A 22,208-nucleotide genomic window follows, 5' to 3' on the forward strand; every position below is an offset into this window, starting at 1 on the left:
ACACATACTGTTGGAGCATTTCTTCTTATACTTTTCCCTAAAAAGAGATTTTGTATGTTTGATATTTAAAGGTTCTGGTTATTATTAACTGGAAAAATATGATTCTTCCTTTCCTCTTTTCTTTTTTCTTTTCTCATTCATGTTTTATTTCCTTTTTTCTTTTTGAAATAAAATCTGCTAATGCTAAATAAAATAACATTGAGAAGAAACAAAGTTAATGCAGTAGCCAACGTAGAAGTATGAATTTATTTAAGACTCAATAATAGTAATAATATATAATTACCAGAGCTAAAAGAAAATTTCAAAGATCATTTAACAAATGAGAATTTGTTAACTGACTTAAATAAACATACTTCAGAAAATTAAAGTTACAGAGAACAAAAAGTTTCAAACGAACTTGCTCACAAAGAGCGTATAGAAGAAAACAGAAGTTTTTCGTTAGCTGCGACGGGGCAGGGCGGGTTCACTCGGGCGGGTTGAAAATAAAAAATTTCGCTATGTGGTGCGGGTTGAAGTTTCGCGGGTTAAACTTAAATCCGCACCGCAACTGCCTCTACCCCGCCGCACTGCTATCTCTACTCCTAGCGGAATTTAGTGCACTGAATTGCTTTTTTCTTTTTTAAATTAATAAAATAAAATAGAAATTCAAAATATACAAGTAAAAGAGTAAAACCTACTAGTTAGCAATCTTGAGATGATGAGGATGATTTGAATAAAAAAAGTGAAGACAGTGACGCGCATTGATTTAGTAAGTAGGAATTAATGATTGGTTCCAATGGGAGTCAAACGGCGGAGCGTTTGAAATGGCTTAACTAGGCTATGGGATGGATTAAATAGGCTAGATGCTGCTAAGTGACACTAGGGAGACAGATTTGTGATTACTCATTTACTATGGTGTGTACTCGCTCCGGTCCAAAATAAATGATTTTTTTGTTGTTTTCATGCATATTAAGAAATTTATCTTTTAACATTAATTAACAATGAAATTGATCATATTAACCTTTACTATCTTTTCACATAAACACTCCTAATACATACTTCAACATTAATTACTCCAAGGGTAATGTAGGAAAAAAGTAATTAATTCATCTTGAAATATGGAAAAAATAACTTATTTTGGACCACAAGAAAAAAACTAAAAAATCACTTATTTTGGACAGGAGGGAGTACTTACTAACTACTACTACAATTAAAGATTTCGAGTTAGAAATTATTGGAAGCATGAATTAACTCAAGTCTCCAACTTAATTACTGTAACAGTTAACGGCAGTACATAATTAAGCTACTTTGTTGTACAGTGGTAGTGTAGCTTTTGTTAATGCTACGACCACATTCACCGTCATCTGCTTGAAATCTATTGCACATAGTAAGAAACTAAAGTAGAATTAATCCAAATACCGCGTGCATAATCGCTTAAATTAAAAATAGCCGTCAGATATATAATATATGCATAAGTCATATACTATATTTGTATATGTATAATAATTGTATAATCTATGTATACTAGCTAGAAAGAAAAAAATTGGGCGAAAGGGAGTGGCATTTTTTTTCTTTTCTTAACTCGTGGGTGCTTAACTATTTTTCCTGAGATAGGGTGTTCAGTTAATATATTTATAAGAATTACTAATTTTTCTATTCAAAGTTAATGGGTGATTGAACTCCCATAATATTAAACATAGATCCATTGTTGACGAAAGGCTGAACCCCTTTCGTCCACCTAACTCCCATACCTAACTCCGCTCTTTGATGATATTCTACATCCACGTATTAAAATTATGAATCCGCAAAATTTGTCCTACAAGTGAAAGGGGAGGATTGTTTACATGGAAAATACTTTAGTTTTGGACTCGGTCCATGCAGGGAAAAACTTGCCTCCAGGTGTAGTTAAATTAAATATAGGAGATAAACTCGGTCTTTTAGGAATTTTACTTTTTAATAAATAAAGAAATTTAAAAGAGACTAGTGGAATTATATAATAACTAACGTTACATACTTCTAGGGTTGCTGTCACTTTCTTTGTTTTATTTCCCGCAATCATCCTCTTGGTATTCTTGCTGCATCTTGTATTATCTACTTAAGTGACTCTAGAGATTCATAGTGATCTTCACCCTCCCCCTAACTTAATCTAAGTTCTAATCCTGTTTCTTTGTTAATACCTGGGCAAAATCTTGTTTTCTTTTACAATAATTAATTATAGGAATAAATACAAGATTGCGAAAACCATAAACTTGAAAGTTCTTAATCCTTAGAAATATAGTTCTTATTAATATTGACTAACCATTATTACACATAATACACCATTTGATCGGCCACTGTAAGGTCAAGAATATATTCGTTTAATTTAATTTACTTTAGCTAATTGTTTAAGTTCGGTGAGTGTATTGGAAAAAAACTGAATTTATATTAAAAATGATGTGGCATGACACGTGGATTAGTTGAATGGTCAAAGAACAGCAATTGACTAAGAGGCACGGTGAAAACAGCCACGGAAAGAAGAATTTAAATAGGCACGAGACGACGTATAGATACGAGTCTCGTACCAATTTAAATTATTTACAGCCAACGGATTAGAAGGCATTGAAAGCAAGGATCAGATGACAGAAAGGAGTCCAAATTCATTATTAAACGTTTGATACGTTATAAAGTTGATATTTAATAGGAATGATTGTATAACGGCTTATTTAATGTCATTTATTGCTCATGATTATATCATTAAAGCTGAGGCTTTATTCCTTTACCTAGAATGATCTATAAAAGGAAGAAGTATCATCATTTGTAAGGACACAGAATACTATTGAGAATTCATTGAAATACTTATCTATTTACCTTCTACCATTGTTCTCAAAAGTATTTTATTTTTTGTCTCCTGATTATCAGTAACCCGAATTTCTTTTTTAGCTTTGACCAAGGACTCAGATTTTTGGTTAAACAAATTGGTTCCGTTACCGGGAATCTGATAATCTTTCCTTTTAAGCTATATCTTATCTATTATCGTCACCATGTCAAACAATAACGCCGACAACAACAGTAACAACACATTGGGAAACCATGAGAATCAAATACATCAAAATCAAGATATCGTGGTTCCCTCTCCTTTAAATTCACCACGTCAATCTCGTGAAGGCACTCCTGTTACTGAATCCCGTGCTGATCAACAAGAGCAATCTGAACATTTTGAAGGAGTTACAACTGAAACTTTGCAAAAGCTAATCGATGCACAAGTTGGCAAAGCTCTTCAGGCACTTGTTAGTCGATTGCCTGCTGCGCCACCTACACCAACTCCTAATAATAATACATTGGAGAACCCCCGTTCTGGTCTTGATAATTCTGGAAACGGAGCAACCCCCAGTGAACCACAAGAAGGGGGACCAGGTAATTTAAATAATTCATATTTGCAAAATTTAGTACTAACCTTGCAGAAACAGCTGAAGGAACAAAATGAGCGAATAGAACAAATCCCTGGAGTTCCACCTGTAATAAAAGGAGTAGACATGGACAAATACTCACAACAACCATGGAAGCCTAGTGCTGCTCCCCTTCCAATTCCGAAAAAATTCAAAATGCCTGACATCCCGAAATATGATGGTACTACAGACCCACGTGACCACGTGGCTGCATTTACAACCGGCGTGAAAGGCAACGACTTGACCAAACAAGAAATTGAATCAGTATTTGTCAAGAAATTTGGAGAAACACTCACCAAGGGTGCATTAACCTGGTATTCTCTTTTATCTGAAAATTCTATTAATTCTTTTGCTGAGCTTGCAGATTCTTTTATTAAAGCACATTCGGGAGCACAAAAAGTTGAGAAAAGGATGGAAGATATTTTCAAAATCAAACAAGGGGATTCAGAGTTGCTTAGAAACTTCGTTGATAGATTCCAACGTGAAAGAATGACTCTACCTCGTGTGCCAGACAATTGGGCTGCTATAGCTTTTGCAAGTAATTTAAATGACAAAAGTTCTGAAGCCACGAGACGACTCAAAGAAAGTCTTCGAGAATTTCCTGCAACCACATGGAATGATGTTTACAACAGGTATAGCACGAAGCTGCGAATCGAAGAAGATACCGTACCTAAGCTCCATCATGAAGAAAGGGGCGGTACCCGAAGGTCAGATTCTGAAAAAAGATCAGGTAAAAATAGGTACGATCCATATATGGGACCCGCAGGAAAGGACCCACGGTCGAAGCAAGATAACCAGCAATACGATCAAAAGTCAAGGAACCGGGATTCTGGCTCTTCTTCAAAGTTCAGGAATGATCGGAATAGACAAGAATCACGTGATGATGACAGGAGTTTAAAGGCACGATTCGGTGGATATAATTTTAACGTCTCTACCTCCGAGCTCGTAGCTGTTTTAAGAAGCATGGGAGATAAGGTACGGTGGCCGAAAGAAATGCGGTCAAATCCAAGTAGACGCAATCCGGATCATTGGTGCGAATTTCACAACGATCACGAGCACAAAACTTCAGAATGCAGATTCCTGCAAAGTGAAGTAGATCATTTATTGAAGCAAGGATACCTCACTGAGTTATTTAGTGAGAAAGGAAAACAAGCTTATATGAAAAACAGACAAGAACCACCACAACCTCCTTCACCCAAGAGGACAGTGAATGTCATAAGCGGGGGAGAAGATATTCATGGCATAACTTACACAGCTTCCAATAAGGTTTCTAAGGTAACGATTACATACGGGAAACGGGTGCGGCAGGTCCTTGACAATGAAAGCATTTCGTTCGATGACGCAGATACCGAAGGAGTGACAACTCCACATAATGATGCACTGGTAATATCTTTACTTGTACATGATACTAATGTAAAACGAGTTTTGATTGATCCAGGAAGTTCTGTAAATATTATATTACTAAGGGTACTGCGGGAAATGCAAGCTGAAGACAAAATGTTACCCAAGGCGCACACCTTGTCAGGCTTCGACAACTCAAGTGTAGTAACAAAAGGTGAGGTAATACTAACAACTTTTGCTATGGGTGTTGTGAAGGAAACTAAATTTCAGGTAGTTGATATGGAAATGGCCTACAATATGATCATGGGAAGGCCATGGATACACGATATGGATGCTGTCCCATCAACCCTGCATCAGGTTATCAAATTCCCATCACCATGGGGAATTTGTCAAATTCGTGGGGATCAGCAGATGGCCAGAAATGTCAACGCTGTAACAAGTACGAGCGCCGTAAATAAAGCAAAATAGCAATTACAGGAAACAGTTGAAGGTAAAAAAGATCAAACTTCAACTGAACAAGAGAAAACAGATTTGGACTCAAGGCCTGACACAATTCAAGAACCTGAAGAGAATGAAAGCATCAAAACGACGATTGAAGAGCTTGATGCAGTGATGTTATTTGATCAACGGCCTGAACGGAAGGTTTATATCGGGGCTAATTTAAACACGAACATGCGAGGTATGATAATCGAATTTTTAAAAGCTAACTTAGATTGCTTTGCTTGGTCCCACGCTGATATGACAGGGATACCACCAAATGTGATGACTCACAAACTCAACGAGGACCCTTCTTTCACACCAATAAAGCAAAAGAAACGGAAACAAGGTGCTTTCAAGAACCAGGTGATTCAGGATGAAGTCCAAAAATTATTAAAAATCGGATCAATCCGTGAGGTAAAATATCCAACTTGGTTAGCTAACACGGTGGTTGTACCCAAGAAAAATGGTAAGTGGCGTGTTTGTGTAGATTATACTGATTTAAATAAAGCCTGTCCAAAAGATTCCTTTCCCTTACCACATATAGATCAACTAATTGATGCGACCGCAGGTCATGAACTTTTAAGTTTTTTAGATGCATACTCAGGATATAATCAAATCAAAATGGATCCCGGTGATGAAAAAAGAACTTCTTTCATCACAGACAGGGGGACTTATTGTTATAAAGTAATGCCCTTTGGTATCTCAAAAATGCTGGGGCAACCTATCAAAGGTTGGTCACCAAAATGTTCCAAGAACATTTAGGGAAAACAATGGAGGTATATATAGACGATATGCTCGTCAAAACCCAGCAATCTCATGATCATATTTCTCATCTATCTATTACTTTTGAAATTTTGCGAAAATTTAATATGAAACTCAACCCAGAAAAATGTGCATTTGGAGTTGCATCAGGTAAGTTTTTGGGTTTTCTTGTTTCTAACCGTGGTATTGAAGTAAATCCTTCTCAGATCAAAGCAATAGAAGAAATCCCGGATATCCTTACTAATAAAAAGGAAGTGCAACGATTAACGGGAAGAATTGCAGCTTTGGGGAGATTTATTTCCAAATCCTCAGAAAGGTGTTTTAAGTTTTTCTCTGCACTTAAAAAGCAAGATCATTTTGAATGGAATGAAGATTGTCAGCAAGCCCTTAGAAATTTGAAAACTTATTTGTCAAAACCACCGTTGTTGGCAAAACCGAAGGTAGGGGAAAAACTTCTCATTTATCTGGCCGTATCTGAAGTCGCGGTAAGTGCTGTTTTAGTCCGCGAGGACCAAGGTAAACAATCTCCTATTTATTACGTAAGTAAGTCCTTATTGGAAACTGAGACACGATACCCACAGCTAGAAAAATTAGCATTAGCTTTGGTCATGGCATCTAGAAAGTTAAGACCTTATTTTCAATGTCATCCCATTGTTGTAGTTACTGCTTTTCCGCTTCGAAATATTTTGCATAAACATGAACTTTCAGGAAGATTAGCAAAATGGGCTATAGAACTAAGTGAATATGAAGTTATTTATCAACCCAGGACCGCTATAAAGTCTCAAGTACTAGCTGATTTCGTGGCTGATTTTAGCCAGGGGATGCATTTAGAAGCAGAAAAAGAATTATTAGTTTTTAATGGTGCGAACCCGGGGACTTGGGTTTTATACACTGACGGTTCATCTAATGTAAAAGGGGCAGGCTTAGGAATAGTCCTCGTACCACCTGCGGGTGAGACCATTAGACAGGCTATAAAATGTCATTCTATAACTAACAATGAAGCAGAATATGAAGCTGTAATTGCAGGTTTAGAATTGGCACGAGAACTCGGCATAACACAGATTATAATCAAGAGTGATTCTCAACTCGTGGTTAATCAGATGCTGGGGACTTACACAGCCAGAGAGTCACGAATGTAAGAATACCTCGCAAAGGTACGGAAGTTAATAAAGCAATTCCAAACTTGGAAAGTAGTGCAAGTCCCAAGAGATGAGAATGTAGAGGCAGATGCTTTAGCAAACCTTGCATCCGCAGCAGACGTGGCAAACAATACAGATGCTTCAGTCATACATCTATTTCATTCCGTTCTTGAACCTGACAAAAACGAGGTAAATTTTAATCATCTAACATGGGATTGGAGAAATGAAATTGTTGCCTTTTTACAGCACGGAACCGTGCCAAATGACAAAGGAAAGGCTTACGCGCTTCGCAAAAAAGCTGCACGATATTGTTTATATCAAGGTAATCTTTATCGAAAGATGTTTGGCGGACCACTAGCAAGGTGTCTCGGCCCTTCTCAAACCGAATATGTCATGAGAGAAGTACATGAAGGACATTGTGGGAATCACGCAGTAGGACGGTCACTGGTAAGAACATTAATTCGCACAGGATATTATTGGCCTAAGATGGAAGAAGAGGCAACCAGTTTCGTGTCCAAGTGTGATAAATGTCAAAGGTACGACAATAATATGCACAAACCAGCTGAGTTACTACATCCTGTTTTAGCCCCTTGGCCCTTTATGAAATGGGGAATGGATATCGTAGGTCCACTTCCACAAGCAAAAGGTCAGGTAAAATTTCTACTTGTACTTACAAATTATTTCACTAAATGGGTAGAAGCAGGGGCATTTAAACAGGTACGAGAAAAAGAAGTTAAAGACTTCATATGGCGAAATATAATATGCCGCTTTGGAGTACCAAAGGAGATCGTATGTGACAATGGACCACAATTCATTGGAGCACAAGTTACAAAATTTCTTCGAAGTTGGCAGATCAAAAGAATAACATCTACGCCATATCATCCAGTGGGGAATGGACAAGCGGAATCAACTAACAAAGTTATTATCAATAACTTGAAAAAGAGGTTACAAGATTCAAAAGGTAATTGGCTGAGGTGTTACCCGGAGTACTATGGGCTTATCGTACAACGACCAAACAGGCACTGGAGAAACACCATATTCGATGGTTTATGGTACGGAAGCCTTAATACCAGTTGAAATAGGTGAGCCAAGCACACGGTACGATCAGGCAACAGAGGAATCCAATAATGAGGAGATGCGGGTTAGCCTAGATTTACTTGAAGGAAGAAGAGAAGCTGCTTTGATAAGGATGGCAGCACAAAAGCAAGTAATAGAATGATATTACAACAGGAAAACACGCCTCAGATTTTTCAAAATTGGAGACTTCGTGCTTAAAAAGGTGTTCAAATCTGCAAAAGCTGTTAACTCAGGAAAGCTAAGTCCAACATGGGAAGTACCATACAAAGTCCGTGGCATTGCGGGAAAAGGAGCATATCAGTTGGAAACAATGGATGGTAAAGTTTTACCCTCACATTGGAATGCTGTCCACTTAAAAAGATATTACTTTTAAGAAAGTACCTACAGTCAGGTATTACTTTTAAAAATTCTTCTCTTGGTTTATTAATATTTTACTAACGATTTTAGATGCTAGGCTAAATATCCTAACTCGTGCCAAATGATGAGTCACAACCTGCAAGGCAAAATGGAGTATGCTTAAATTCCTAGCCCAGGGTTACAATTAATCTGATGGAAATACACACGAGTTAGGCAGTCTTCATCTATAATCACACCGTCGAGTCCCGTATATCTTTCTGTTTCAGGAAAAGGGCCAAAGTAAAAGAAATAAACAAGTGCTCGAGGCTTCATACTTCACCGCTCAAACACTTGGGAGACTACATATTATACACAGATAGGTGCAAAGAAACAGATATGAGTATCGAACAAAAATCGGCCACAAAGAAGCAAGTGTTGAGAAGAAGTTACGAAGTCTTCAGCATTCATGAGAACAACAGAGTCATCTCTCAAACTCATAAACAAAGTCACCTCTCAAACCCTTCTTAACATGTAAAGATAGGGTCATGACTATGTACTGAAACAGGTTATAAAAAAAACCTTGTTTAGTTTATGTTATTTACAAATCTGTTACAAGAAAAACAGTTACGAGAAAAGTTGTAGATGTATTGTAATACATGTAACAGTCAAACACTTGTTAAAAGTTTATGAATGAAAACTTGCCAAAGTTGTTTCATACAAAACGTGTGTTTTACTATTACTTTCATCGTATTTTAACACCATTATGAAGTTGAGACGTCTTCTTCATTAAGTGTCGATAAAATAAAAGGGCCCTCTTTTATAAGCCTCATGTCAATAAGTCATGGGAAGAATCATAAAGCATTTTCAAAGGATAAAAATGCTAAACTATTCTATAAGTCCTAAATTAGTAAGGAAAATGCAAGAGTAGAACACATTGAAGTACTAACAAAACTTCTTGATATAATTAAAAAGACTAAGTAGAAACTTAGTCAATAAAAGTTTATACAAGTGCCCCATTATGATAACTGGGGACTTTCACCAAAAAATCCTTTAAAAAAACTAAGGGATAAAACCATCATTCAATTGAGGGGGTTGTCACGGAAGCTTCAACTTCCACAGACTGGGTTGTAGAAGTTTCACCCTCTGAAGCTGGAATAGCAACATTTTCAGGAACTTCAAGGGCAGGAGAAGGAGTATCAGTAGACTGTTGGCTTTTCTCGATGGTATCTATGACTTTGGCCAGTTCAGACTGCAAGTCAAAACCCTCTTGAGCAGCTTCCGTCAAAGCATCACGACGAGAATTCAGAAAATCCCAACTCACTTCTATGTTAAAATTTTCCTCTAGAAGTCCATATTCCTTTTCCCACATAGCAAGATCGTTTTTTAAAATTTGATTTTCAGCTAAATGGGAATCAAGGGAAGCTTCAAGAGAAGCATGAGAACTTTTCAAGGCTTGAATCTCGTCAGAAGAAGTCTGTAAGTCAGCCTGAGCTTGAGTCAAGCTTTGCACTAACTCTCCTGCATATTCTTCCTTTTTAGCCAAAAGTGCCTTCAGCTCTCTAACTTCTTCACTAGCTCTGGATAATTGTTCTGACAAAGAGCATTCCAAAAGCTCTTTGTCTCTTTTCAATTGGCTTGAAGAGGCTTTGACTGTTGCCAGTTCAGAAGTTAAACCACGGTTTTGCTGCTCTAGGAGATTTTTATCTTCTTGCAACTCTTCTATGGTCCCTTGAGCATTTTCGAACTGCTCCTTCCAATTGGTTGCTTCAAGTTGGGCTCCCCTAGCTATTTCCTCAGCCTCGTGGACAGACTTTTCAGACTCACGAGCTTTTCTTTCCAGTAAGGAAATTCTTCTCATTAATTCCGTGCTAATAAGGTTAGCCTACAGAGGTAAGTCATGGAAATGAGAAATTGAAGATAATTTAAAAAAAAAAAGAAAAAAACTTGTTGGTAGAAATACCTTCAAAGTAGAATGAACTACGTCATTCATCAAAGTTAAGCAGCTATGGCTCTCCATCTTCTTCTTCTCGATATCTCCAATTAGAGGTTCGAGCCAAACATTGGCTCTGTCGGTCTTCCTCAGGAGGCTATGATTGGCAGGAACCTCCAAAGTAACACTTCTCATTGTCATATTTCCGCTGCTAGAACCTGTCTCTGTATGATGAACAGAGGGAAGAGGAGCAGCGGAAGGAATGGAGGGAAAAGATGTAGAAACCAACACCGGAGCAGAAGCAGGTGCGGTTGAAGCAGCCAAGGGAACAAATATAAGAGCGGTAGAAATTGGCAAACAAACGGAAGTTGTTAAAGCTGGTAAAGAAACACTTACGGCTGGCAGAGGAATGGAGGAAATAGGAATAAATGAGGAAAGAGGAGCTTCATCAAAAACAGGTCCGAGCTCGCCACTCCCGAAACCACTGTCAAAAAGGTGCTGAATTGACTCATTATTATCTCTTGGTTCGGCATCCTCATCAGATTGAATCAAAACAGGCTCGGTGGCGGAGGTACGAGCAGGAGTGTTTTCAATTTCATTATCAATGATTATTCGTCTCCTGGCCCTTGGCCTGGTAATTAGGGAGGTACCCTCCTCTTCTTCTTCAGAACTTTCCTTTGTAGCTTTTCTTTTAGGCAGCAAGGCTCGAGCCTTATCTAAATCCAGAGCAGCATTCGCAGACATGCGAATGGCCATAGCTACTTCAGTTGTCATTCCTCTAATACCAAATCCTGATTAAAGAATGGATATACATGATTAAAGTTGAGGAAAAAGTGCTTAACATGTAAAACAAAAGTTTTTAAAAAAAAAGAGGGGATACCATGTGTTTTGACTTTCCAGCCATGTAAAGAAGAAATTGATTTCCAAGTTCTCTGCTCCCTAGTAGCAATCTTCAAAAGTGAGTCTACCCAACCACGAAAGTTGGTAATAGGTTCCACATCTCTCATGGTTGCTACAAAAAACCAAGAAGGGACGAGGTTAAAAACAACATTCTTTTGAAATTCTCAAAAGTAGGTACGGTAAATAAGAGGAAACTTACGTTCAAAATTCCACTTCTCAGGAAAGGGAATATTTGTTTCGCCAATCAAATCCACAGTACGGACAACAACGTAACGGATATACCATCCACGATCTTTATCATCCTCAGGGTTTACCAAAACTTTTTTGCTCCTTGCAGTTAAGGTGAAAACCCCATGGCGTATTAAGTTGGGATGGTATAGATGAATGAGATGAGAAAAGGTGAAATTGACATTGGCCTTGGATGATAAATATCTCAAACAAGCCACTGTTCTCCACACCAATGGACCAATTTGGGCCAAACAAATTGTAAAGAAAAGACAAAAATCGAGAATAACTGGGTCAATCGGAGGATTAAAACCTAAAGTGAAGGGGTAAGTGTAAACAGAAGAATACCCATTTCTAAAAGAGGAAATTCTTTGATTTGGGGAAGGAATTGACATTTGGAGACTATCCTTCCAGTTACAATCTCTTCTTATGGTGGGGATTGTAAGCTCGGTTACTAATGTTGGGTAAGTATCGGCTCTTTCTAAATTTTTAATTTGTTTTTGAAGAGACGTTTTGTCACTTTCAAAAGACAAATCGCCGGGAACTATATCATCAACTGAGGGTTCTTGAGAAGTATCAAGAATTTCCTTACTTTTAGAAGAAGGGGCTTTTGGGACAAAACTCCTTGAAGAAGAACCAGAGGAGCCGCCTCGCGTAGATTCTAACCCTGTTCGAAGCCTACTTCCTCCGCCTCTTCTGTGTCTAATAGGGGCGTTGGGGAACTGATCTAGAATTGGAACTTTTTTACGGTTAGGGTTTGAAGAAGACATTGTTAAGAAGGAAGTATGTGCTGAAGATTTGTGAAGAAGACAAAGGAAGACAAAGTTATGTGTAAAATGGGAACCGTCAACTTTTTAAGTATAATGATGAAAAGCCTATAATAAAGGCAGCTATCACTTCGTAAATAGTGAGAATGAAGAAGTCTCGAAGAAGGGTATGAATGGCGGAATCAATTATAAAATGACACATGGACAGAACATTAAATGGAAAAGACTGCTGAGACGTTAGTACTGTCATGAGCATTAATTGTGGCAAAAGTTCTTTTTACATGAAGATCCACTTCCCAATTATTTAATTGATAAAAAAATGGAAAGTGGGGGGACTATCTGTATTGGAAAAAAACTGAATTTATATTAAAAATGATGTGGCATGACACGTGGATTAGTTGAATGGTCAAAGAACAGCAATTGACTAAGAGGCACGGTGAAAACAGCCACGGGAAGAAGAATTTAAATAGGCACGAGACGACGTATAGATACGAGTCTCGTACCAATTTAAATTATTTACAGCCAACGGATTAGAAGGCATTGAAAACAAGGATCAGATGACAGAAAAGAGTCCAAATTCATTATTAAACGTTTGATACGTTATAAAGTTGGTATTTAATAGGAATGATTGTATAACGGCTTATTTAATGTCATTTATTGCTCATGATTATATCATTAAAGTTGAGTCTTTATTCCTTTACCTAGAATGATCTATAAAAGGAAGAAGTATCATCATTTGTAAGGACACGGAATACTATTGAGAATTCATTGAAATACTTATCTATTTACCTTCTACCATTGTTCTCAAAAGTATTTTATTTTTTGTCTCCTGATTATCAGTAACCCGAATTTCTTTTTTAGCTTTGACCAAGGACTCAGATTTTTGGTTAAACAGTGAGAAGAAGAAATAAAAAAGAGATGATCAATTTAAGTGTTTATGCGAATAATTTTTATCGTTTTGCTAATCTAGAATTTCAAAAGCATTGTCCAGTTAAAGAACAAAGAAACACCTTCGGAATAGCTAGCTAGATTATTTGGTATATTTAATTATTAATTTAGATTATGTGCAAAACAAATGAAAGTTAACTATGATTAAGCATTAATAGTTGTAGTTAGATTAAGTGACAAGTGTCATTTAGTTATTGGATTGGTATAACCACCGGATAAGTTTTTACCGTCCATGCATCACATGATGCGTGTCTTTTACATTAGGCTTTTTATTTGATCATAGTTAAGTGATACAATATAGTATATTTTACTTCAACTTATCACTCAATCGTAAATTTAGCATTGCCCTGCAACCTATATAGCTGGAGTGAACTATTTCTTGAAGACTATGTTTTGCTGAAAAAGAAATAAAGAAAGAAATACTCTACGTTGATTAGCTCAACCTACCGGCTACCTCACATACATTAAGCCTGTGGCAAAATGCCAGGGCTCATTTATGATGTATAGCCTTCCATTGGAAGATAAATCATACTTTAAAGGGAGAGGTAAAACATCTGTTCTCTTTAAGGTTGTTTCTTATTTTCAAAGACTGTCTATGTAAAAGACTTGAAGTAAAATCAAAGAAGGATTTGGACCACTTCTATTAATATCCAAACTATAAATACATTCTTAATTTAGCTCCTTACATTCGTCAAAATTGCAAATTATCAGGATGAAGTTTTCATCGATATCTCCAGCAATCCTTCTCTTCTTGACATGGCACTTCACTACATCAGGTATTTAAGATAACTCAAATGTAGTTGCTGTTTCAGAATTTCTTTTTTCCCCTTGAATCTTTTCTTTAATTCATTTTAATTTATCCATATCTCCAGCTATCCTTTGACGTTTGAAAATGCTACAAATGGCTTTTTTTTTTTTTTTTCAAAGTTTAAGCTGGTATTTGTACAATATTTGGTTGAATATAAAAGTTATTTAAAGTTAAAGTTAAAAAAGAGTACTTGGTATCATTTTTATACAGGTAAACTCGGAGAGGTGGAGGCATGCATCATCTACATCAATAACAAATGCCCCTTTCCTATATGGCCAGCAACAGCCCCAAATGCAGGCCATCCAGTTATAGCAAACGGCGGCTTCTACCTTCCACCAGGCCGAACTCGCAGATATGGTGCCCCAGGGGATTGGAGTGGACGCATTTGGGCTCGAACTGGTTGCAATTTCGACGATCCCACCAATCACAAACCCGCCTGCGAAACAGGCGATTGTGACGGAAAACTCGAATGTGAAGGAACCATAGGCCTTCCTCCAGTTACACTAGTAGAAATGTCTATACAATTTGACAAAAAACAACCAAGTTTCTACGATGTGAGCTTAGTTGACGGATATAACCTCCCTGTTTCTATAACATCAAAACCTTCAGCATCAAAGTGCGTCATTACAAGTTGCTCAAGAAACTTGAATGCCATGTGCCCACCAGAGCTTCAGGTTTATTGAATTGTGTGACCATCTCATCTAAATACTTAAATTATCAGGGAAGTACACTTTAAGGCACATAGTTTATATTTTTGACAGGTTATAAATGATGAAGGACAAGTGGTGGCATGTAAAAGTGCTTGCTTGGCATTCAATCTGGACTCATTTTGTTGCAGGAACAAATATGGGAGCCCTGACAAATGCAAGCCAAGTGTGTACTCGAGTTTATTCAAGAAATCTTGTCCCTCTTACGTTACTTATGCTTTTGACACACCTTCACCTGTGGTTGGCTGTTCATCCGATCAATTTGTCATAACTTTCTGTCCAGATCAATGGGGCACAGACCATTCGTCTGCTTGATAGAATTATTCCTCCTCGTTGCAGTTATTTTTAGTTAGTTGGAATGTGATCTGTATACGAAATAATATACATTCTTAACTCCATACTAATTTATAGTAGCAACATGGCACAGTATATATAGTGGGTTTTCTATGTTCCTCAATAATTTAAATGAATACACGATTTTTTTTCCTCCCCTTACCTATTATGAAATGATTTTGAATCAACATATAGGGTGTGTTTGTTATGGAGGAAAACATTTTCTGGAAAATATTTTCCCATTTTCTCATGTTCGATTGACACAAATAGTTTGGAAAATATTTTCCCAATCAATTCATTTTTCTTCAATTGGAAAAATGTTTTCCCTAAAATTTGAAGGGAAAATATTTTCCTAAAAACAAAACGCACGATCTGGCTTCTCCCCTCCCCCCCCAAATCGTTGGTTCCCAAATCAGTCGATTTCTTTTTCCGATTTCTCTCTCTTCATTCTCTGATTTCTCTCCCTTCTCTCATCTCGGTTCACTCCGATTTCTCTCTCTCTCCAGTCTCGAATTTTAAGATCTTTGCCATCGCACCAAAACGCCCAGCTTGCTGTCTAAAATCTCCCTCAATTTCGCTCTTGGGCTCTTGATTTTAGGGAACGCACGCCCCCTTCCCTGCGTTTGTTTTAGGGTTTTAAACTTTTCTTCAGTTCCTTCTATTTTTGCATGATGAAATGATGAATAATAGTCTAATGCTCTGCCTGATATCCATTGCAATACAAGAGATTAATTCACGAGTTCAAATTTTTAATATTTAGAATCCTAAAATGTAATTTCTGACCTGAATATAGTCAAAATTAGTACATCTTCAGTTAGTTTGGTTTATCTAAGTATTCGAAATTTTTGGTAAATGTTCTTCATGTTGGGATTTGATAGAGTTTGTTTGTTCATGATCCACTTTCTTGTTATTTTTGCTGCTTAATATTAATTTCTGTATGATATCAAGTTCTATGTCCTCTTTTGTCTTTCAAGTTATGAAACAAAACAATGTAATACTGGAAGTTAATGTTACCTATCAAAGCACAAGTGTTGAACTTGGAAGCTTTTCTAGCTAGGATACTGTTGATCAAGAAGATAATATATGATTCAAGTTCAATGAAATTTTAGCAATATGGCTTCACTCACAACATGGAAATTTGATTGTTGTGTGGTCAGACTAGCTTATATGCTGTGCAATGTGGCTTTTCTTTTAGGCTCTCTTTAATGTTTTTATCAATCCTTTTTTATGAGTAGAAGTTCTAAAGTTGGGTTGCAACAGATGAATTCGATTGAAACTGACGAAGATGATGCAATAGTTGGAGCAGCAGCCACATCTGTCTTAGCTGTCGGGGCTGCAATTATTTTAGTCTATGAAAATCAAAGTAACATTCCTAGGGCACCTTATACCAATAAAGACCAAGAGAGGGAATTTTACATGAATAGCATTTTGAATGGAAGTACTGTTCATTGTATAAGTCAGATAAGAATGAGCCAACCCATATTTTTTGAATTGTGTAATGCTCTTAGAAGAAAAAATTCTTGAGATCAACCAAAAATATGTCCGCGCAAGAACAAGTACTAATTTTCTTAGACATTGTTGGTTTTAATGAACGGTTTCGCAAGATAGGGTCGCATTTTTATAGGTCGATTGAATCTGTTCATCGATGTTTCCACACAGTACTTCAAGCAATTTTGAAGCTCTATCCAACCCTTGTGAAATCACTGAATGATACTATCCAATCGGAGATAAGGAACAACCATCATTATTACCCTTGGTTTGCAGTGGGTAACATATTAAATATTAAGTTTTTAATTAATTTTGAATATTAGAAAGATTGAAATGTTTGAAGAAATGTCCCTTGTGTGCGGGAATGATCGAGCTAGGGGTGATTGTGCTAAGTCCCTTGATGATATAGGCTTGGATTATAGTCCGGAGAAAGGTAATGATAATGACATTGAAGGACCATCAAAGGAAAAAGATGTGCAAGGCGTAGTAAGTGAAACTTCTCAAGTCAAAGCAAGTCGTAAAAGAAGTCGTTCTTCTGATGTAAGATGTGGTCGGTGATATATCAACAAAGCTTGGAGAAGTGACGACAATCAGTAAGATAGCTGATAGTCGACTAGATGTGACAAGATTGTACGAAGAAATTGTGGCAACAGAAGGTTATAAAGAAGAGTTCTTAGGTGAAGCTTTTGATTATTTGGTGCAAAGAGATGTTAGCTAAGGCATTCATGGCAAAAAATCAGAATCTCCCCAAGGTTTGGCCGGAAAGATTCAAGCGACAATACTAAAATACACAAATGGGGTTGGAAGAACAAAGCTAGAATAGGAAGCAATTGTTATAGAAAAATATTTTGTTGCTTGTCTAATATGGTGTGTGATACTTCTGTGATGGTTTTTCTCATGCCTACTTGCTTCTTGAGTACTCCTATATTGAGAATGGTTATTATGGAGTTGCTTATATTTCTTCTCTTTTATCTGTGTATGAGACGTTTATCGTTGTTAACCTGAATCTTATATGTTGCAAGAGGTTATATAATAAAAATATTGTTTAGAGTACTTTTTTCTCATGTTATAGATAGAGTATTTTCTTTTCTATGATATAGAAAAAGTAATTTCTTTTATTTCAACAAAATGAATACTTTTTGTGTTGTAGAAAAAGTACTTTTATTTTGTTTCTAACAAGAAAAAACATTTTTTTCAGTTATGGACCTCAAATTTTAACGTTCTTGTGTGAAAAAGTAAATCAACATATTAGTTCTTTTGGGTTTATGTGAATTTTCCAGAAGAATAATTGAATTTTTGAAGAAAAATGTAATTGTTTGGGGTGGGGGTGGGGGAGCACAGGACACATGGGATTTGGGGGGAGGATGGAGGTGAGGAGAGTAACATAGAAATTTATTTTCCTAAAAAAAGATTTTCTACTCTCTAATCAAACACTAAAAACACTCACTAACAAACATGAGAAAATAAGTGATAACACCATTCATTTTCCAGGAAAACATTTTCCTTCCTACCAAACACACCCATATAGCAAGGATTTTTACTGTCAATATTGAATTAATATTGAATTTTATTTCACGCCCACCAATTCCAAAGTGTGCCATCAAAATCGGTAATGCGACAGATTTTCAATTATTAAAACAAACTCTTTCTATTTGAAAAGAATTCTCTGAGAGTACTGGAGTTCATCACTCAAAAGTGATCCATGGACATTGACTATGAAAAGTTTTTTTGTCTTCAAACGCGTCGAATGACATGATTTTCCGGACTCAAATGATGTTAGTTCTAGCCGTTGCTTGGAGAGATTGGAGCAGTTTGACGAAACCAAAGTTACAAGTTTCTCACTAAACTTATAATTTATGTCTATATTAACATTTACGCTTTGTGATTTATGAAATTTATAAGTTTCTACTAGAGTTAAAGGTAGATATTTATTATGTGATAATTTTGAAATATATTAATTTGTAGGCATGCGATGTTTGGAAATAACATATGTTTATAGATTAATTTCGTTTTTCCTTCTACCAAATAAACTTGATTAATTGGTATATAATTTAGAAGCACACATAAGATATTATGAACAATTATTTTCAAGGTTGAAAGATATGAATTAAGCTTAAGTTAATATTTAAAAATATTCTTGAGATCATGAGAATAAATAAAATTTACATAAATATTTTCAAATATATGTGCATTAACTAATTTTTAGTACATATTCTAGAAAAATGATATGGAATTCACGAGACACAGCCCCAGGGCTATAGGGAAAGATGTACATCGATCGCCCTAGATAGACAACTACATAGAGGGTCTCTACTAGTCTATATATTCTTTTATTTCGTTCCCCCCGTAAGAAAAATATTACAACCTATGAGGTCTGCAAGTTTCACATCTAAGTAATACCCGATCCGATAGTTTACGATATAGATAGATAGATATATATTTCTAAAGAACATTCTAAGAAAAGATATTAATAGATATCGGTAGTTGTCCGGTCGTACCCAAACAATACAGGAGTGGTTCCACTAGCCGATGCTTAAGCGTCAGCCCTTGTCTCCTCTTCCCCATAAACCTCATCTGCACCTGAAGAGGAGTAATCTTTTGCCAAATCTAAATCCGTCGAAGCCTATAAATGTGAAATATTTAGTTCCATCCGGATTGAATTTCCCACCGTGCACGTGTAGAGAGACTAGTTTACATTAAAAGTGTTAGGAACACATTTTTCATTTAACTTTTTTGTCTACCCTAGAAATTTTATATAGGAGTTTTTTTTTTTTTTTTTTTTTTTGTTGCTTTGAACCCATGCATACGACTAGTTTTTAGTGTAATAAATAATAAATAACACTAGTACACGTGCATAAGACTACTTTTTCTATAAGTATTAGTAATAGATTTGACCAAAAAAAATTAGTAATAGATTATTTATATGATAAAAATGGAAACTAACAAATTATCACAGGTTAAAACTTCACTAATAATATAATTTTTTTTTTACAATTTCCATATATATAATTAGAATCCTAGTATAATTAAAATACTGCTAAAAAAGGCTCTTTTGTTGCCGAGTTAAACTAGTCGACTTCCTTGTCCGACAAGGACCAGACAATGTTTTTTTGGGTAATAACTTGCACATCTTCCAATTCTATATCTATATATATTCTCGTATTAAGCATACACCCCTTAAAAATTTATGTTGTTGAAGGAAAAACAACATGGGAACTTCATTGACCGAAGTTGGGTCCAGGCTTGCTGGAATAATGTTCATATGGGGCACAATTCAACAACTCTTCCCTCAAATAATCCGTAGGCGAATCGAAACCTTCTGGAATCGACTTGAAAATTACTTCTACCCTTATGTAGAAATCACCATTGATGAATTCTCCAGTGGTATAAACAATGAAATTTACAACCATGTCAACAATTATTTGAGTACGAAGTCTATAAGCAATGATGCTAAACATCTCAAAGCTGAAAAATTCAAGAACATCAAGTCTTGTGCTGTTATTTTGGATGAAGGAGAATCAACTATTGATGAATTTCAAGGTGCGAAACTTTGTTGGCGCTTTCATAAGGAAACATTGAGGGACGATTCTCAAGGGCATAATTCCCTTCCAATTGAGAAGAAAAGTTACAGTTTAACGTTCAATCAAGAATATCGAGAAATTGTCACAGAAAAATACTTGAAGTATGTGATGGAAGAAGGCAAAGCGATTGAATTCAAAAACAAGAAACAGAGGATTTACTGTAATGACAATAATGGGGATAATTATTATACACGTTGGTATGGTATGTGGAAGCATATTAATTTCGAGCATCCTGCAACTTTTGATACTTTGGCTATGGACCCTAAGAAAAAAGAGGAAATAAAAAACGATCTCGTTGCTTTTAGTGAGGGGAAGAATTTTTATTCTAGTGTAGGCAAGGCATGGAAGCGCGGCTATCTTCTTTACGGTCCACCAGGAACGGGGAAATCAACAATGATTGCAGCTATTGCGAATTTCTTGAACTATGATATTTATGATCTTGAGCTTACCTCAGTTAAAAATAACTTAGGTCTTAAGAAGTTGCTCATGGAAACAACAAGCAAGTCTATTATTGTCGTTGAAGATATTGATTGCTCTGTTGATTTGACAGGCAAGAGAAAGAAGAAAAAGAAAGAAGAAAATTCTGACGATGATGACTCAGATTCGGATTCGGATTCCGATTCAGACTCAGACTCAGATAGCGAGAAGAAAAAATCCAGCAAACTTACACTTTCAGGGCTGTTGAATTGCATTGATGGAATATGGTCAGCTTGTGGTCAAGAAAGAATCATTATATTTACGACTAATTATAAGGAAAAACTTGATCCAGCTCTGATACGCAGAGGACGGATGGATATGCACATTGAGATGTCGTATTGCAAATTTGAAGCATTCAAAGTATTGGCTAAGAATTACTTGAGAATTGAAACTCACGATTTGTTTGAAGAAATTCAACGATTACTAGAGGAAGTAAACATGAGTCCTTGTGATGTGGCTGAATATTTGATACACAAGAATACTTCAGGAGGGCCTGAAATTTGCTTGAATAACTTAATTCAGGCTCTGAAAGAGGCCAAGGAAGAGGCAAAGGAAAAGGCAAATCAAGACCAAAAAGAAACCAAGGAAGAGGTAAAGGAAAATCAAGATTCAAGAGAAGCCAAGGAAAACAAAAAGTTACCCGCTAAATTAGTTACTACAAGTTATGGCCGTCTAAAAAAACTTTTCAAAAAAAGTGTGCCATATTTATCTTCTTAGCTATAGGTACTACTAGTAGTTTATTATGTTGTTATATACATGATTTTATTTTTATGGTATTATACACTTGATTTAGTTTATAATTGCTAATTGATCAAGAGAATGACTAGTTAAGGTTCATTTATGGTTCGCTGACTTCGTAGGTTGGTTTAAGTCAAAATACTTGCAATTCAACCTCAACATCTATTTTGCTACTCGGTTGAAATTCATATGCATTACACTCAACTAGACTTAATTTACCTTGTTTCTGGCAAAACATGAATAATAAGACTTTGCTTGGAGGATGTTATAGTCAAAAGTAAATTTAGAGTATTTTACCTTTCTGGTGCCTTTGAATCTCTAGGATGTGAGCTAAGGTTCTTTAAAATCCCCATCAACTCTATTTTTCTTGCATTATTTGAACTTGGTGCATTAAACTTTTGCATCATCAACAATAACAACAACCCAGTAAAATCTCACATGTGAGGTATGTGAAGGGTAGTGAATACGCAGACCTTACCTCTATCTCGAAGGGATAGAGAGGCTGAGAGGCTATTTTCGATTGACACTCGGCTCAAGAAGACGACATTACACTTTTGCATCCTTCATTACTTATCCATGATTTCAAAGGTTAGTTTGGTGGTCTGAACTAAATTATCAATATTCTTGAATCTTGAGCAAAAGTATTACTGAAAGTGTAAAGAACCATTCTGTAGTTTCCGGGATGGAGAACAATCAAATCACGGATTATATTTCTTATTTTTTCCAGAATCAGTTATTTAGCTTATAAGGCTTTCTAATGAGGAAAA

At 36.2% G+C, this 22,208-nt stretch overlaps 3 protein-coding genes across 3 annotated transcripts; 2 read left to right on the top strand and 1 right to left on the bottom strand.

Annotated features, from left to right (window-relative positions):
- Positions 1-2,984: 2,984 nt before the first annotated feature.
- LOC107803782 (uncharacterized) lies at positions 2,985-15,314 on the top strand. The gene is made up of 4 exons (XM_075250493.1): positions 2,985-3,718; positions 14,021-14,085; positions 14,328-14,791; positions 14,879-15,314. The coding sequence occupies exons 1-4, from the start codon at positions 3,000-3,002 to the stop codon at positions 15,137-15,139; spliced, it is 1,509 nt and encodes a 502-aa protein (XP_075106594.1). The 5' UTR covers positions 2,985-2,999; the 3' UTR covers positions 15,140-15,314.
- On the bottom strand, positions 9,480-12,671 carry LOC142179592 (uncharacterized). Its single transcript, XM_075250492.1, has 2 exons — positions 10,500-12,671; positions 9,480-10,421 (listed from the first exon to the last, which is right to left on the bottom strand). Exons 1-2 carry the CDS (start codon positions 11,241-11,243, stop codon positions 9,615-9,617), a joined length of 1,551 nt encoding a protein of 516 aa, XP_075106593.1. The 5' UTR covers positions 11,244-12,671; the 3' UTR covers positions 9,480-9,614.
- Positions 15,315-19,697: 4,383 nt separating the features above from the next.
- LOC107803783 (AAA-ATPase At3g28610-like) lies at positions 19,698-21,430 on the top strand. The gene has a single exon (XM_016627551.2). The coding sequence runs from the start codon at positions 19,855-19,857 to the stop codon at positions 21,418-21,420; it is 1,566 nt and encodes a 521-aa protein (XP_016483037.1). The 5' UTR covers positions 19,698-19,854; the 3' UTR covers positions 21,421-21,430.
- The last annotated feature ends 778 nt before the right edge of the window (positions 21,431-22,208 follow it).

This window comes from Nicotiana tabacum, chromosome 3 (assembly GCF_000715075.1).
Source record: "Nicotiana tabacum cultivar K326 chromosome 3, ASM71507v2, whole genome shotgun sequence".
In the NCBI taxonomy this organism is placed as follows: domain Eukaryota; kingdom Viridiplantae; phylum Streptophyta; class Magnoliopsida; order Solanales; family Solanaceae; genus Nicotiana; species Nicotiana tabacum.

Excerpts from the sequence above, each read along its gene's own strand:
- LOC142179592 (XM_075250492.1), bottom strand. The coding sequence starts at position 11,243 with ATGACAACTGAAGTAGCTATGGCCATTCGCATGTCTGCGAATGCTGCT. Across the intron at positions 10,422-10,499 it reads TAGTTCATTCTACTTTGAAG|GCTAACCTTATTAGCACGGA; the intron begins GTATTTCTACCA and ends TTACCTCTGTAG.
- LOC107803783 (XM_016627551.2), top strand. The coding sequence starts at position 19,855 with ATGGGAACTTCATTGACCGAAGTTGGGTCCAGGCTTGCTGGAATAATG.
- LOC107803782 (XM_075250493.1), top strand. The coding sequence starts at position 3,000 with ATGTCAAACAATAACGCCGACAACAACAGTAACAACACATTGGGAAAC. Across the intron at positions 3,719-14,020 it reads ACCAAGGGTGCATTAACCTG|GATGAAGTTTTCATCGATAT; the intron begins GTATTCTCTTTT and ends GCAAATTATCAG. Across the intron at positions 14,792-14,878 it reads TGTGCCCACCAGAGCTTCAG|GTTATAAATGATGAAGGACA; the intron begins GTTTATTGAATT and ends TATTTTTGACAG.